Below are 12,996 nucleotides of genomic sequence, written 5' to 3'. Positions count from 1 at the left end.
ACTCACATGTAAGTCTGGCAAGGCTGCCAGTCGTGAGAGTTTTGTTGAGAGAGCGAGAGAAATGAGAGTGATTATGAAGGGGGTTGGAAAGGGAGACGAGGAGAGAGAGAGAAGGAGAGAACAACATCTGCTCCTATTTGTTTTTCAGCGAAAAGTGGCCGGATTTTCCACAGCATTGGCAATCCTATCAGCACATGTGACGTGCTAATGGGCCAAACAACAACCCACTCCACCATCTACACGGCGACACTCAGCATCCTGGCCAGCCTCCTCGATCAGCACCTTGGCTCGTGCTCATCCACACCCACTGGTAGCTATCCACGGTGCAACCCACTCCACCATCGATACGGCGGCCTTCAGCACCCTGGCTAGCGCCCATGCACAACTCAGTGGAGCTGTCCGCGGTGCTGAAACGTCACCACTGCCGATCACTGGGCAGTTTATCCCTCATCCCCTCACAGTGATTCCTGTCCAAGATACATTATTGAAACCAATCATTCACCTTCAGCTGGAAGACAACCCAGTCAATGCTTATTATTACGTAAAAGCGATGGTAATTATGCTTAGATTCATCAATTAAAATCAATAGATTTTTTTCTTGATATACCATATTTGTCCGTGAGCCCAGACCAGATATTCTTCATTGTCGATATCACCTGAGGTGACATAGCTTTAGCGGCTCAAATTTCTTTGTGGCCAATACAAGTGAATTATGTAATGATCATGTCAAATGAGTGCAGTTATCAAGTAAATTCACTCTTAGTGGCCCTGTAAATCAATCGAGACGACTTAAGGTTTCCTACCTTTGGTGGTACCAATTTCTGTCCTGGCCCATGAACTAATGTATCCTTTTGGCCTGAGTAGGAATCAAATATGTTTTGCTTCTCAAACATTCCACACCGATATAAAATACTAAGACAAATATCCTGGCGGGAGCGCGTCGGCGAAGTTTGTTGTGGGCAGTAGTGGGCAACATCACAACATCCCTTGCTCGACTGTACTTATATGGTCCCGGTCTATGCTCCCTTGCCGCCATCGACACTCACTGACCAGCGTGGTGAAGTATGGTCAAATGTTCCTCATGGCCCGCACAGTGTGTATGTGTGTAGGGGGGTTGGGGAGCGGTAGGGTAGCGGTTAGCGTGCTGCGCTACGAACCCAACTACCTGAGTTTAATTCCCGCCCATGACCAACACCAGTGACGATTATCTGAACTGGTTCTGGGCCTCCCCTAGATCAACTTAGCCTCAAATGAGTACCTGGTGCGATGTGAAAACATCGCCACTGGGAAGACAAAGGCGGCCGAGCGTAGTGCTGACCACCCTCCCCCTCGTGTGCAGTGCCGGTGGAGAGGTCAATTCCGATTAGCACGGTTGGCTACGTACGGTGCGAAAGAAGTTCAACACACACACGTGATATATTCATTATGGATTCACGTGGCTCATGTGGCCACTGCAGGCGCTGCATTCACCACGGTGTTACGAATATTTCCGTGGTGACGTTGCTGTTGCCACTGCCTTAGCAGTGGTGCAAAGGCACAAATAACAAAACAAAAAGTCAACACATTTGTCAATCATAACACTGTGGCCTTAAATGGAAAATACATGATTTAATAGGCGACGTTTCGAGCAATGGTCTTTATTAATATCCTATGAAACAGTATAATTGCGCAAAAAACACAACTACATATATTTATACATGTTATCCCTCAGGGCTGGCTCAGGTGAATAAAAAAACACATTTAGTTCATGTTGTTTCTATTTTCACAGATAAGGGGCAACCGGGCCGGTACTTAAACCTCACTACACACAACAAAATGGCTTGATCACGCATCACTCAAACTGGGAATTGAGCCCAGGACCTCTGAAATGTCTGCGTATGTGTGTCCGTGTAGTGATGTAGTAGTTAGCTAACCAATAACAGTAGCTAATATTTTAACCGGTTCTGAGCCTCCGCTAGGTCGACTCAACCTGAAATAAGTACCTTGGTGGGGTGTATAATCATCAGCTTTGGGGATACAAAGGTGGTAGGGTTGGCCATCCACCTCGTTGTTGCCGTGCCAGCCTTCATAAGTGTTCGCTAGCAGCACTTGCCCCAACACTGTTAAGGCGACACGGGGGATCATTGTCTTTGCATGTACATGCGTAACTAGTATGTGTTTGTGTGTTACAATGAATCGACTCTTGAATGGAATCATGAGCCTGAATCACGACAATTCAGCAAATTGTTTTCAACCACGTATTGTCGACAAATCACGTTACAGCCGGTCTTTATGGACGACTGTCCGTCATTACAGGTGCGTGTGTGATCCCATCCGTGGACTCTGAGTTGGCTTCAAACTGGACCCTCGGAATGAGGATCTGGGAGAGGACGCTTGCAAGCTCCGAGGACACCATCCAGGGCTCGCATAGTCATCTTACCTCATAATGCCCCAGTCTCAAGATGACCCAGTCTCAAGGTGACTCAGTCTCAAGGTGACTCAGTATATGACCCAGTCTCAAGATGGCCAAGACTCAAAGTAACTCAGTCTCAAGATGACCCAGTCTCAAGGTAACTCAGTCTCAAGGTGACCCAGATGTCAAGATGACCCGGTCCCACGTCGGCCAACCCCTGGCCCCAGGAGGCCTCAGAGCGTGTGCTGGAGGTTGGGGTGGTCGATGACGCGGCTGCGGTCAAGGGTCGTGTTGAGGTCGCGGGGCATCCCGCACTCCCCGAGGTGCCGCGAGAAGCTTTGCGACGCGGGGCGGTGGACGCACGGCGCCGCCTCGGGCCCGGGGCTCAGGGCGCCGTAGTCGTGCGCCGTGGTGCGGTAGAGCGAGGAGGCGGGCGGCGCGGCCCCGGCGCGCACCGTGAACACCGGGTTGCCCGGGCTCGGGCTGCCGAGGCCCGGCCCGGCCGGCCCCGTGCCCGCGTCCGACATCATCACGGCCTGCAGACCGAGATGTTTACATTTGGTTGCCAAGACGACGCGGGGGAGGGGGCATATGGAGCAGGGGGGGGAATGGGAGGGGGGAATTTGGGGGATGGGCGAGGAGGGGAGTGGGGGGAATGGGGAGGGGGCGGAGGTGGGGGGAATGGGGGGGGGTCTGCCCGCGGTGACGTAACTCGCGGCCACGTGACCCGTGGCGCCTCACTCCATGTTACTCGCAGCCCGGGGGAGGCGAGGAGAGGAGGAGACGCGATCCGAGCTCAGACGCGCGACGACGACGGCGGCGGCAGCGTCGGGGTCCCCCATCCATCCCACCGCTCCGCGAAGGCGTGCAAGCCGCTCCGTTAACCGACTCCGCCCCCCCTCCCACGACCACCCGCACCCGCCTCGGGTCTGGCTCGGTCTGCCGGCATCGGTGAGGGTTCTCCCGGTAGGGCGGCTAGGCAAGCGTCGGGGGTTCGCGCGCGGCCAGGCCGAGGCGATTTGCATTCGCAAGTAAACAAAGGGGCGAGCAGGGGGGAGGGGCGAGCGGGGGGAGGGGCGAGCGGGGGGAGGGGCGAGCGGGGGGAGGGGCGAGCGGGGGGAGGGGCGAGCGGGGGGAGGGGCGAGCGGGGGGAGGGGCGAGCGGGGGGAGGGGCGAGCGGGGGGAGGGGCGAGCCCAACGACGGCCTGAGACGTCCACGGAGGAGACGGAGTGACGAGATCAGCTCGTGGGGGGTCACGCAGGGTGAGACGCGTGCGGGGTTGATGCCCGTAAACAACGACGACAACGACCTACCCCAACATACTGAGTGGGGGGGGGGGGGTGCTGATAAGCCGGCAAGGTGGCCAGCTGCACGCACGGTCGCCTTTGTCTCCCCATTGTTTACGCAGCGCATCATTCAGATGTTCGCCGCTGTTGTTGGCCGTGAGCGTGAGAGTCGAACTCGGGTGGCCGGTGTTGGTGGCTCGCCACGTGAACACGCGGCTCGTGGGGACGGCGGGCGGGTCGGAGTCGAGCGAACGCGGGCAACACTCGCCGCCTTTTGTGTTGCGAGCTAAATCTGAATAACACGTGAACACGCCGATACACGTGCAGCCACACAAGTACACTCACTGAGTTCCATGTCGACCCCGACCTCAGGTCTGGCCTCCACCGCCGCCGCGATGTCGACTTCGGAGAGCGACAGCGACTCGAGCGGCGGGTGGACTCTGCTGAGCCGCGAGGTGAGGGGGGGGGGGGCCCTCGTGGGGTGGAGACCCGCGTGTTGATGGGAGCCCGCTGGTGTGAGGGGGCCAGAGGGGTGAGGGGGGACCCCCTCGTGGCGAGGTGACCCGCGGGGGGGGCGTAGGGAACTGGGCCCCCGTCTCCCCAATTACTCCCCCACGGACCTCGCTGCGCGTCGGCTCGGCTCTCTGACGCAACGGCCGCGATTTCCACAGCGGACGGCGCGAGTTTCATTAACGTCCGTGTGGCCTCCCGTGTGGCCTCCCGCGTGTGGTGCAGGGCCTGGACGAGGGGTGCGTGGGTGCCGAGCGGAGCCACCGGCTCGGCCCCTGCGGCGACCCCCAGGGAGACGGCGCTGAGACGGCGCCGCGCGGTGCCGTCCTGGGGGGTACGACGCGCACCTGCCTGGCGGGGTCACAGGGGTCAGCGTTATGATGGGTCGAGATCAGGGGGTCGCGTTTAGTGCGAGGGGTTAGAGTTAAGGTTTTTAGTTAGGGTTATGGGTTATGGTTTAGGGGTTTGAATGAGGAGTTGGGATTAAACTAAACTAATTTTTTATTTTAGCAAGGCCCACTTGAGCTATCTAGCTCTATTTCAGAAGCGACCTGGAAATCAATGATAGCTCAACAAAGTGGCTTCGGGGCCGTCCATAAATGACGTCACGCGATTTTTGACGATTTTGACCCCCCCACCCTTCATCACACGGCGTCACAAAAACTCAGACCCCCCCTCAAATATGACGTCACAAAGCTATGCCCCCCCCCCCCCAAATAAAACATGCTTCAAATCGCTTTAAACTATTGTCATTGTAGTACGTATTTAATGTGGCGCTGCACTCTGATGCTGTAGGAGAAGATATGTATTAAAACGTCTATTTAATTAAGTAGAACGTGTTGTTTATATTCATTTAAAGTTGCACATTTTCATGTGACGTCACATTTCTAAAACCCCCCCCTCCCCTCGTCACACATTGTCACAAATGTCTGACCCCCCCCCCCTGGGTGCGTGACGTCATTTATGGACGGCTCCTTATCGTGTGGTCATTTCTAACAGCCTAATTCTCTAAACGCGTGTGGTTTCTAAACGCGGAGGGGAATCCCGGAGGACCCTGAGTAAAATCCACCCGACCATGGGGAGAATATGCAAACGCCAAATAAGTGTAGTGTTCTTCACGGAGGCACACACTTGACTTGGAGGCAACCCGTTTATTACACAGCCCCAACAGGGTGAACTACATCAACGTACACACGCTAACTAGACCCCAACAGGGTAACTACATAACCGGCATCGTGGGTCAGTCAGGATGTTACTGACTGACCCACGATGCCGAGCGAAGACTGAAGATCGGAGAGACGTAGCGCCGAGGGTTGATTCCAGAGAACAGCCACAAACGCTCTCCCGGTGACTGCCCCTTGATGCTCCTGAAGGATCCCGACCGAGCATCACGTGTCTCTCAAGCCCCCTTCGCTACCTTGTCCCGGTCACGTGCCCTCTCGGGTTCACCCAGACTACCCTGTCCTCATTTGCCCTCTCTCAGGCCGTGACCAGGACTATGCCCCCAAGGGCCCGCTCACTTGCCGTACTCACCCTGGCCCTCGAGAGAGGTTCCAGACACAGAGTAGCACTCTTGTGACAGTGGCTAGCGCTAACACCATGGTGACGCCATTAACGTCACTACATTTGCAGGCATCAGGTTCCGGGATCGAACCCACGACCTCCTGTTTACCAAGCAAGGCAGTAAACATCTCGCCACGGTGACTAGGATTGCGGTTGTGTTGGTTCACGTTTAATTGTGCCACCGCTGCTGCGGCCGCCCTCCACACTCGGAGTGATCGAGGAGTTTGTGTCTCGCAGGGTTCCTGGAAGGGAAACTCCGGGAGGCGTCGGGAGCCGGGGGTGAGGGCCCTGAGGGGGTGGGGGAACCCGGAGTCCCCGACGTGGCCACGTGCACGGTGAGTAACAGCAGTGGCAATCACCACAGCAACCACAGCAGTAGCAGCAGCAGCATCAGTAACAACAGCTGAATCGTGGGTAATATTTACTCGAAACTTACATATGTTTAACAGTAGCATCTATTTAAGCAGAGAGTGATATGTTTGAACAAAGTGCTGTGTTTCCAGATGTTATCACTTAAGCTTGTGGCTCATCCTTCAAACACAAAGCAGCGCATCCATCAAACACAAAGCAGCACATCCTATCTTACAGTCACATACCTAAGCTGTGTGTCCTGGACTCTCCCTGAGACAAGTCGGAGCTTACATGAAATGTGTTTGAAATAGCTCCGAGTTATTTGCCTTGTTGATCTCAAATGTAAACATTTTGGACATTAGCGTTGCATATATCACATTCACTTGACGGTGAGGAGCGCTAACTGAGTGAACGAAAACAGGTGGAGCAACCTGCCAGACCTGAAGAGGTGAAGGAAGAGGTGAACGAGATAGTGGAGAAGGTGGGCAGCAAGACAAGTGAACCAATGGACAAGGTGTTGAAGAGGGTGGAAGAAGAGGGAGCCAACGTGAGCGAGGAGGTGAAGATGAGCCAGGAGGTGAGAGACGAGGTCGGCCAGGCGATAGATGAGGCGAGGGATGAAGTCGGTGGCAATATGAGGGAGGAGGTGAGTGATGAGATGGAGGAAGTGAGTGGGGAGGTGAGACGGGGGTTGAGCGAGAAGGCGAGTGAGATGGTGAGAGAGGCAGTGAGTGAGGAGGTGGGCGAGGAGTTCAGCGGGGAGGAGAGAGGTGAGGTGATGGAGGAGGTGGAGGTGAGAAGGGAGGTGAGCATGGAGGTAATGAAGGAGGTGTGTGGGGAAGTGAACCAGGAGGTGACACGGGAGGTGAGCAGAAGCGACAACAATGACGTCTTCGCGCTGGATCCCTCTGCGCTCGATGACGTTCCGGGTCCTCGCGCTTCCCCTGAGGCACCCGTGGAGATGCCCGACTCCGCAGTTCCGTCACCCTCGGCAGGCCTGCAGGACCCCCCTCCTCCCCGCTCCTCCCACCCCAAGGCATCCTGCTTCTCGTTCCCCCTGGGGCGCGAGCGAGGTGGGTTTATTTCGGTGATCTGCAGCGTCTGAGCCACTCACGTGGGAGCCGATACCTAGAAAAGACGAGTGACCAACACAGACGAGCTCACGGCACGTGCGTACAATCGCACGTGCAAACACTCGTGTTGTGGGCTCGCGTTTGTTGTACGTAATGGGTCAATGTCACCGCTACGGCCACGAGAGGTGTCGCCATTCACCATCCAGAGGTGCGGAAACCTGCACTGTCCGCTCTGTTGTTTCGATGAGGGCAGTGATCCCCTGCCATCGTAACAAGGATAACGAGAGTTGATGGAGCCGAGCAATGATGGTTCCCCTTGCGTCTCCTGCAGCCCCGTTGGGCGCCGGCTCCAGCACCGATGAGGAAGACCAGGAGAAGCTCGGTCGAAGTGATGATGACGAAATCAGGAGCGGCCCGATGGTGCCCAGGCTGCGCCGACGCCTCGCCCGCCGGCAACTCCCCACCGCGCTGGCCGACGGCACCGTACCTGGCACCGGGGGCACCGTGCCTGGCACGGACGCGTCGTTGACGGTGCTGGTGCCCGCCCTCGCGCTCATCGTGGTGCTGGGCCTGGTGGTCGCGAGCAACCACGGTGAGTGGCACAAACCCCCACCACCCCGCTCCCAACCACCCAGCCCCCAACCACCCAGCCCCCAACCACCCAGCCCCCAACCACCCCGCCCACAACCACCCCGCCCCCAACCACCCCGCCCACAACCACCCCGCCCACAACCACCCCGCCCCCAACCACCCCGCCCCCAACCACCCCGCCCACAACCACCCCGCCCACAACCACCCCGCCCCCAACCACCCCGCCCACAACCACCCCGCCCACAACCACACAGCCCCCAACCACCCAGCCCCCAACCACCCAGCCCCCAACCACCCCGCCCACAACCACCCCGCCCCCAACCACACAGCCCCCAACCACCCAGCCCCCAACCGCCCAGCCCCCAACCACCCAGCCCCCAACCACCCAGCCCCCAACCACCCAGCCCCCAACCACCCCGCCCACAACCACCCCGCCCCCAACCACACAGCCCCCAACCACACCGCCCCCAACCACCTAGCCCCCAACCACCCAGCCTCCAACCACCCAGCCCCCAACCACCCCACCCCCAACCATCCAGCCTCCAACCACCCAGCCCCCAACCACCCAGCCCCCAACCACACAGCCCCCATCCACACAGTCTCCAGTTATCCACACCGTCCAACCCCAGGTCCACTCAGCCTGATATGCGTGTCTGCGGCTTAGAGTCAGATGTAGTAACCAGAGCTCGCTAACAGAGCAGCGTGCCCTGTGGTCTCTGAGTATTTTATTTGCTGTTTGCTTATTGTCATTTTTTCGTACAGTCATTGGTGACCAGGTTGATACCATCATCTCGCAGCACTTGAGAAGCCAATTTAGTCACAACTCTAGTCTGAGTGAGTCTATAGATATCTGAGTCTATGTGACTCTACGTGAGTCTATGGATCTCAATATGAGACCATCGGCAACTGGTCTGAGACCATCATTTCGCTACATTTGAGAACCCGGTATAGTCGTCACGGGTGGCTCAAAACTGGATTTGAACTCAGGATCTCAGCGGTGCCGGCTCGGTGCCCCGACACGGCATTGTGAGCCCCCTGCATGTGTGGCCGTGCGTGCGTGAGCAGTGGCGAGCGGGAGGCAGGGGGCGCTGGTGCAGGAGAACGAGCGGCTCGGGGCAGCCGAGCGCCAGCTGCAGGTGACGGTGAACTCACACGCGCACACTCGCACATGTACACACGTTCACAAACACATATACACACATGTAGACTCACATAGGTGTATGTAGGTTGAACTTTTTTTGCACCGTACGTAGCCAACCGTGCTAATTGGAGGTGCAGGTCTACACATAGGCGTATGTATGCACACATACATATGTTATTCATACAAAGATCCCCCAGCTGGAATTTTAACAGACTGTTGGGGCAGGTGCTGTTAGTGAGCACCTATGAAGGCCGACAGGGCACATGTATATACACATACACATTAATACTCGCATATATGCACACGTAGACATGTACACACACATACACACGTGTTCACATGTGGTCTCCCACACATGGACACGCACGCACTCACATTGTCACACAAGTGAGGATACTCACACCTCTTTCTGGAGGCAGAAGGGATGGGAACGGCGGTCGACTGGCCCCGCCACATGCTGGAACTTGCGATGTGCATGTGCGTGTGTGTACGTGTCTTTGTTCGTGCACGTGGGGAGCAGTAGTGCAGTGGTAACCCAAGTTCGATTCCCACTCACGGCCATCACCTGTGACGATTATTTGAACTGGTCCTGGGCCACCCATAGGTCGACTCAACCTCAAATTATTACCTGGTGCGATGTGCCAATATCGCCACTTGGGAGAGGAAGGCGGCCGGGCGTCGTGCTGGCCACCCACCTCCTCGTGTGCTGGGCCGGTCTTCACAGGTGCTCGCTGACAACATTTCCCTCAACAGTCTGGTAAGGCTACATGGGGGATTTTTGTACGTGTGTCACCGTCTGCAGGCCGAGGGGATCGCCATGGCCAGGCGTTGGGAGGCCGAGCGTGGGGCCCTGTCCCAGGAGAACGTCGAGCTGCGGTCGGCGCTGGCCCAGCTACGCCAAGAGGCCGGGCGATCCACTGCGGCGGCGAGGCAGGAGGGCCCCGGGGCCGCCACCGCACAGGGGCAGGAGGCCGCACGGGCGGCGGCGCGGGAGCTGGCGGCCGAGGGCCGCCGGCTGCAGGCCGAGGTTCGCCGGCTCCACCGGGAGCTGCGGGAGGAGCGTGCGGCCTCCGCGACCACCCGCGGAGAGCGCGACGCGGCGGCCGTGGCGCTGGAGGCCGAGGGGCGGCGCTCGCACCTGTGGGAGCGGCTCTACGTGGAGGCGCGCGACGCGGCCGCCGAGCACGGGAAGAGGAAGGAGGAGGAGGGGGGGGTGCGAGGGCCCGACCCCCGCCACCGGCTCTACGAGGACGCCAAGAACTCGACGAGGAAGCGCGCGGAGCGTGGGGCCGGGCAGGCGGAGTCCGGCGCAAGCCGGGGCCGCGGCTGGGGAGGCCACGCGACCTCGGGGGCCGGGAGCGAGGCGAGGGCCGAGGCGCGGCAAGGGGACGGCCGGCGGGGGCAGGGGCAAGGTCAGGGGCAGGGCAGCAGGCGGAGAGGGGAAGAGCGGCTGAAGATGAAGGGGAGGGACTGGCGGGGCCCCGAGGAGTACGGGGCCCAGAGGGCGCATCCCCCACAGGGGCAGGGCCACAGCACGAAGCACACCGAGCAGCACAACCGGTGTCACGAGCAGCACAAGCAGCAGAGCTACAGGGCGTGGCACGGGAAGCCACGGCGCCACTGCGACCTGCACGTGGCCGAAGTGGAGATAGAGCTCGGGCCCCTCCCCTTTGGCCCCAAGTGTTGACCTTGCATCTCTGACAATTGGCACAGACCTCCCCATGCCTTCCCATACCTCTCCACCCGTCCACCGAAGTATTTCTACATCCCACATTGCTTCACGCAGCCCTTCACTGCTTCCCCGCGCTTCCCTAAGTCTCGTCCAGTTTTCTCATGACTCTCTTCCAGCATTTCCCTGCTTCCCTCAGATTTTGTAGTGCCTTCATTTGCCACCCACAGCCTCCCCCAGTCTCACGTTTTTTCCTGCCCCCCCCCCAACCCCTCATGTTCCCCGTGCCTCCTTCATCCATCTCCTCTTTTCCTGCCCTTTTATTCACTACTCCCGTCCTCCTATTGTCGCCCCATGCCTGCCGTATCCTCGCCCTGCTTTCCCTCTGATCTATCCCGCTGCCTTCTCTCCCCCCCCCCGAACGCCTTCCTGAAAACGTAGATGTTATGTTATCTTGTTTGGAGTGTTGTAATTGCTGTTTGGGTGTTTGGTTAGCGTGAATGAGTATCTGCACCCACTGGGATTCTACTCCCCACCCCATATGAATTGGACAATTGTTTCATGTTGTGGTTTAAAGTATGTTTCACGGACAACGTGCTCGAGAAGTGCCATCAACGCTACCTGCGGAAGATTCTTCGAATCCAGTCCGAATACAGACGCCCCGACATGAGTGCGTCCTCTCCCACACAAACACCACTAGCGTCGAGTACGAAACTAAACTATTTTTTATTTTACCAGGTAAGGCCCCCACTGAACTCTATAGCTCTTTTTCAGAAGCGATCTGGCCACAATTGATAGCGCAACGAAGTGGCTTATCACGTAAATTTATAGCATCCCAATACTCTCAAACGCATGTTTATAAACGTGGAGGGAAAACCCACAGCACACAGACAAATATCCACATGACCACGGAGAGAACAGGCAAACTCAAAATATACAGGCGTCAGGGTTGGGAGGGATCGAACCCACGACCTCCTGCATGCTTGGGGAGGGAGTTAACATCTCGCCACCTGGGCGTCCCACATCAACTTTGTGTTTCGTCGCCGCAGCACGGCGCTGGCGTTCCCCGCGCGCATTCGAAATATCTCCTGCACGGTATCTGCAGCCTCTGCCGCCCTCTACAAGGATCAGTGTTTTGTTTAACCAGGTGACACCTCGGGGAGACCAACCAAGGTGAGTCGTAATTGCAAGTCCGACCCACGTGCTGAGAACTGCTGGTTCGCATCATCCGACTCGCTCTCACAATCTGCACGCAACGCGTGCCGATGCAACTACAAGCAAGCTTGTTTTGTAACTTTAACGAATGCGAAATTAAAGGTTTAACCATTTGAATTTCACGAACGTAAAATGCTAATTATTTTTGACTGCAAAAGGTGCAACTGTGCTCAATGGATATGGATAAATCCTTCCCGTGATGCCGTGTGGCTCTCCCCTAGTCGGACATTGTGAGATATTCCTCTTTCACTTCCTCTCATTGTGTTCCGGTTTTTTGTATTTTGCGGAAATGGAAAACCCTGGAAGGCTATTTGATCAGTGTGGCCAGGTTTTCTCTCTGGTAATTAGTCCCTAATAGCAGGGCAACCTTATACCAACGTTTCATTCATGCTGGACCGTATAGTAAGTCACTGTAGTCTGCGATCCTTCAACGGAGGAGGAACCGAAAAACGTCAGAAACTCTCCTGAAGCCCACTCGTTGTGAACAGCACCCCTCCACATTGGCTTTCGGCTCCTGGACACGCTGCCACACGCAAGGGCAGAATGCGAGTCTCTCGGTCTTTATCCGAGTATTTGAGTTGCTATGTCAGTATGTGGATCGCTATGATAGTTTATAGGTCACATGCTAGTCTGTAGGGTCTCTATATGAGTCTGGGTTGCTACGTGAGTGTGGGTTGCTATGCGAGTCTGTAGGTCTCTATTTAAGTCAATGGGTCTATAATGTGAGTCTATGGATCATTATAAGTCTTGTGTCGTGGTTGTGGGGAGTGGGGGTGTTGTGGTTAGCGCTATGCAGCGCTACGAACCTTTCTCCCCGAGTTCGGGTTGCACTCGCAGCCAACACCAGTGACGATTCTCTGAATCGGCCTCGAGCCCTCGGTCGACTCAGCCTTAAATGGGGACTTGGTGCGATGTGTAAAAGCGCCACTGGGGAGACAAAGGCGGCCAGGCGTGGTGCTGGCTACCCACCACCTTCGCTGACAACGCTTGCCCCAAAAGTCTGTTAAGGATATACGGGGGATCTTTGTATAAGGCTACGGTTCTTATGTTAGTCCGAGTCTACGGTTCTTATGTTAGTCCGAGTCATATACAGGGTGGCCAAAAAAATCAGCACATACGGTTATTCTATTTTAACAAATGACATGGGTTTAGATTTTTCGTTTAAAATTAAAATGACATCAGAAAAAGAATTAACAAAATGGAT

General features: G+C 56.6%; 2 protein-coding genes across 5 annotated transcripts; one reads left to right on the top strand and one right to left on the bottom strand.

Annotated features, from left to right (window-relative positions):
- Positions 1–148: 148 nt before the first annotated feature.
- On the top strand, positions 149–11,909 carry LOC144949233 (uncharacterized). Of its 4 annotated transcripts, XM_078879130.1 has the most exons (9): positions 257–310; positions 3,150–3,343; positions 4,052–4,134; positions 4,415–4,523; positions 5,990–6,087; positions 6,525–7,176; positions 7,508–7,768; positions 8,833–8,903; positions 9,711–11,909. In XM_078879130.1, exons 3-9 carry the CDS (start codon positions 4,075–4,077, stop codon positions 10,593–10,595), a joined length of 2,136 nt encoding a protein of 711 aa, XP_078735256.1. In that variant the 5' UTR covers positions 257–310; positions 3,150–3,343; positions 4,052–4,074; the 3' UTR covers positions 10,596–11,909. The 4 variants fall into 4 exon arrangements, with proteins under 4 accessions (XP_078735258.1, XP_078735256.1, XP_078735255.1 ...); XM_078879132.1 differs by lacking the exon at positions 3,150–3,343 and having other exon boundaries at positions 149–310; positions 6,954–7,176; XM_078879129.1 differs by lacking the exon at positions 3,150–3,343 and having other exon boundaries at positions 281–310.
- Positions 1,817–2,958, bottom strand: LOC144949236 (piercer of microtubule wall 2 protein-like). The gene has a single exon (XM_078879134.1). The coding sequence runs from the start codon at positions 2,920–2,922 to the stop codon at positions 2,626–2,628; it is 297 nt and encodes a 98-aa protein (XP_078735260.1). The 5' UTR covers positions 2,923–2,958; the 3' UTR covers positions 1,817–2,625.
- Positions 11,910–12,996: the final 1,087 nt, after the last annotated feature.

This window comes from Lampetra fluviatilis, chromosome 53 (genome assembly GCF_964198595.1).
Source record: "Lampetra fluviatilis chromosome 53, kcLamFluv1.1, whole genome shotgun sequence".
NCBI classification, from domain to species: Eukaryota; Metazoa; Chordata; class Hyperoartia; order Petromyzontiformes; family Petromyzontidae; genus Lampetra; species Lampetra fluviatilis.
This window is presented reverse-complemented; position numbering and strand designations above follow the sequence as displayed.

Coding starts and splice junctions, on each gene's coding strand:
- LOC144949236 (XM_078879134.1), bottom strand. CDS start 2,922: ATGATGTCGGACGCGGGCACGGGGCCGGCCGGGCCGGGCCTCGGCAGC.
- LOC144949233 (XM_078879130.1), top strand. CDS start 4,075: ATGTCGACTTCGGAGAGCGACAGCGACTCGAGCGGCGGGTGGACTCTG. Junction 7,769..8,832: donor GGTGGTCGCGAGCAACCACG/GTGAGTGGCACA, acceptor GTGCGTGAGCAG/TGGCGAGCGGGAGGCAGGGG. Junction 8,904..9,710: donor CAGCCGAGCGCCAGCTGCAG/GTGACGGTGAAC, acceptor CACCGTCTGCAG/GCCGAGGGGATCGCCATGGC.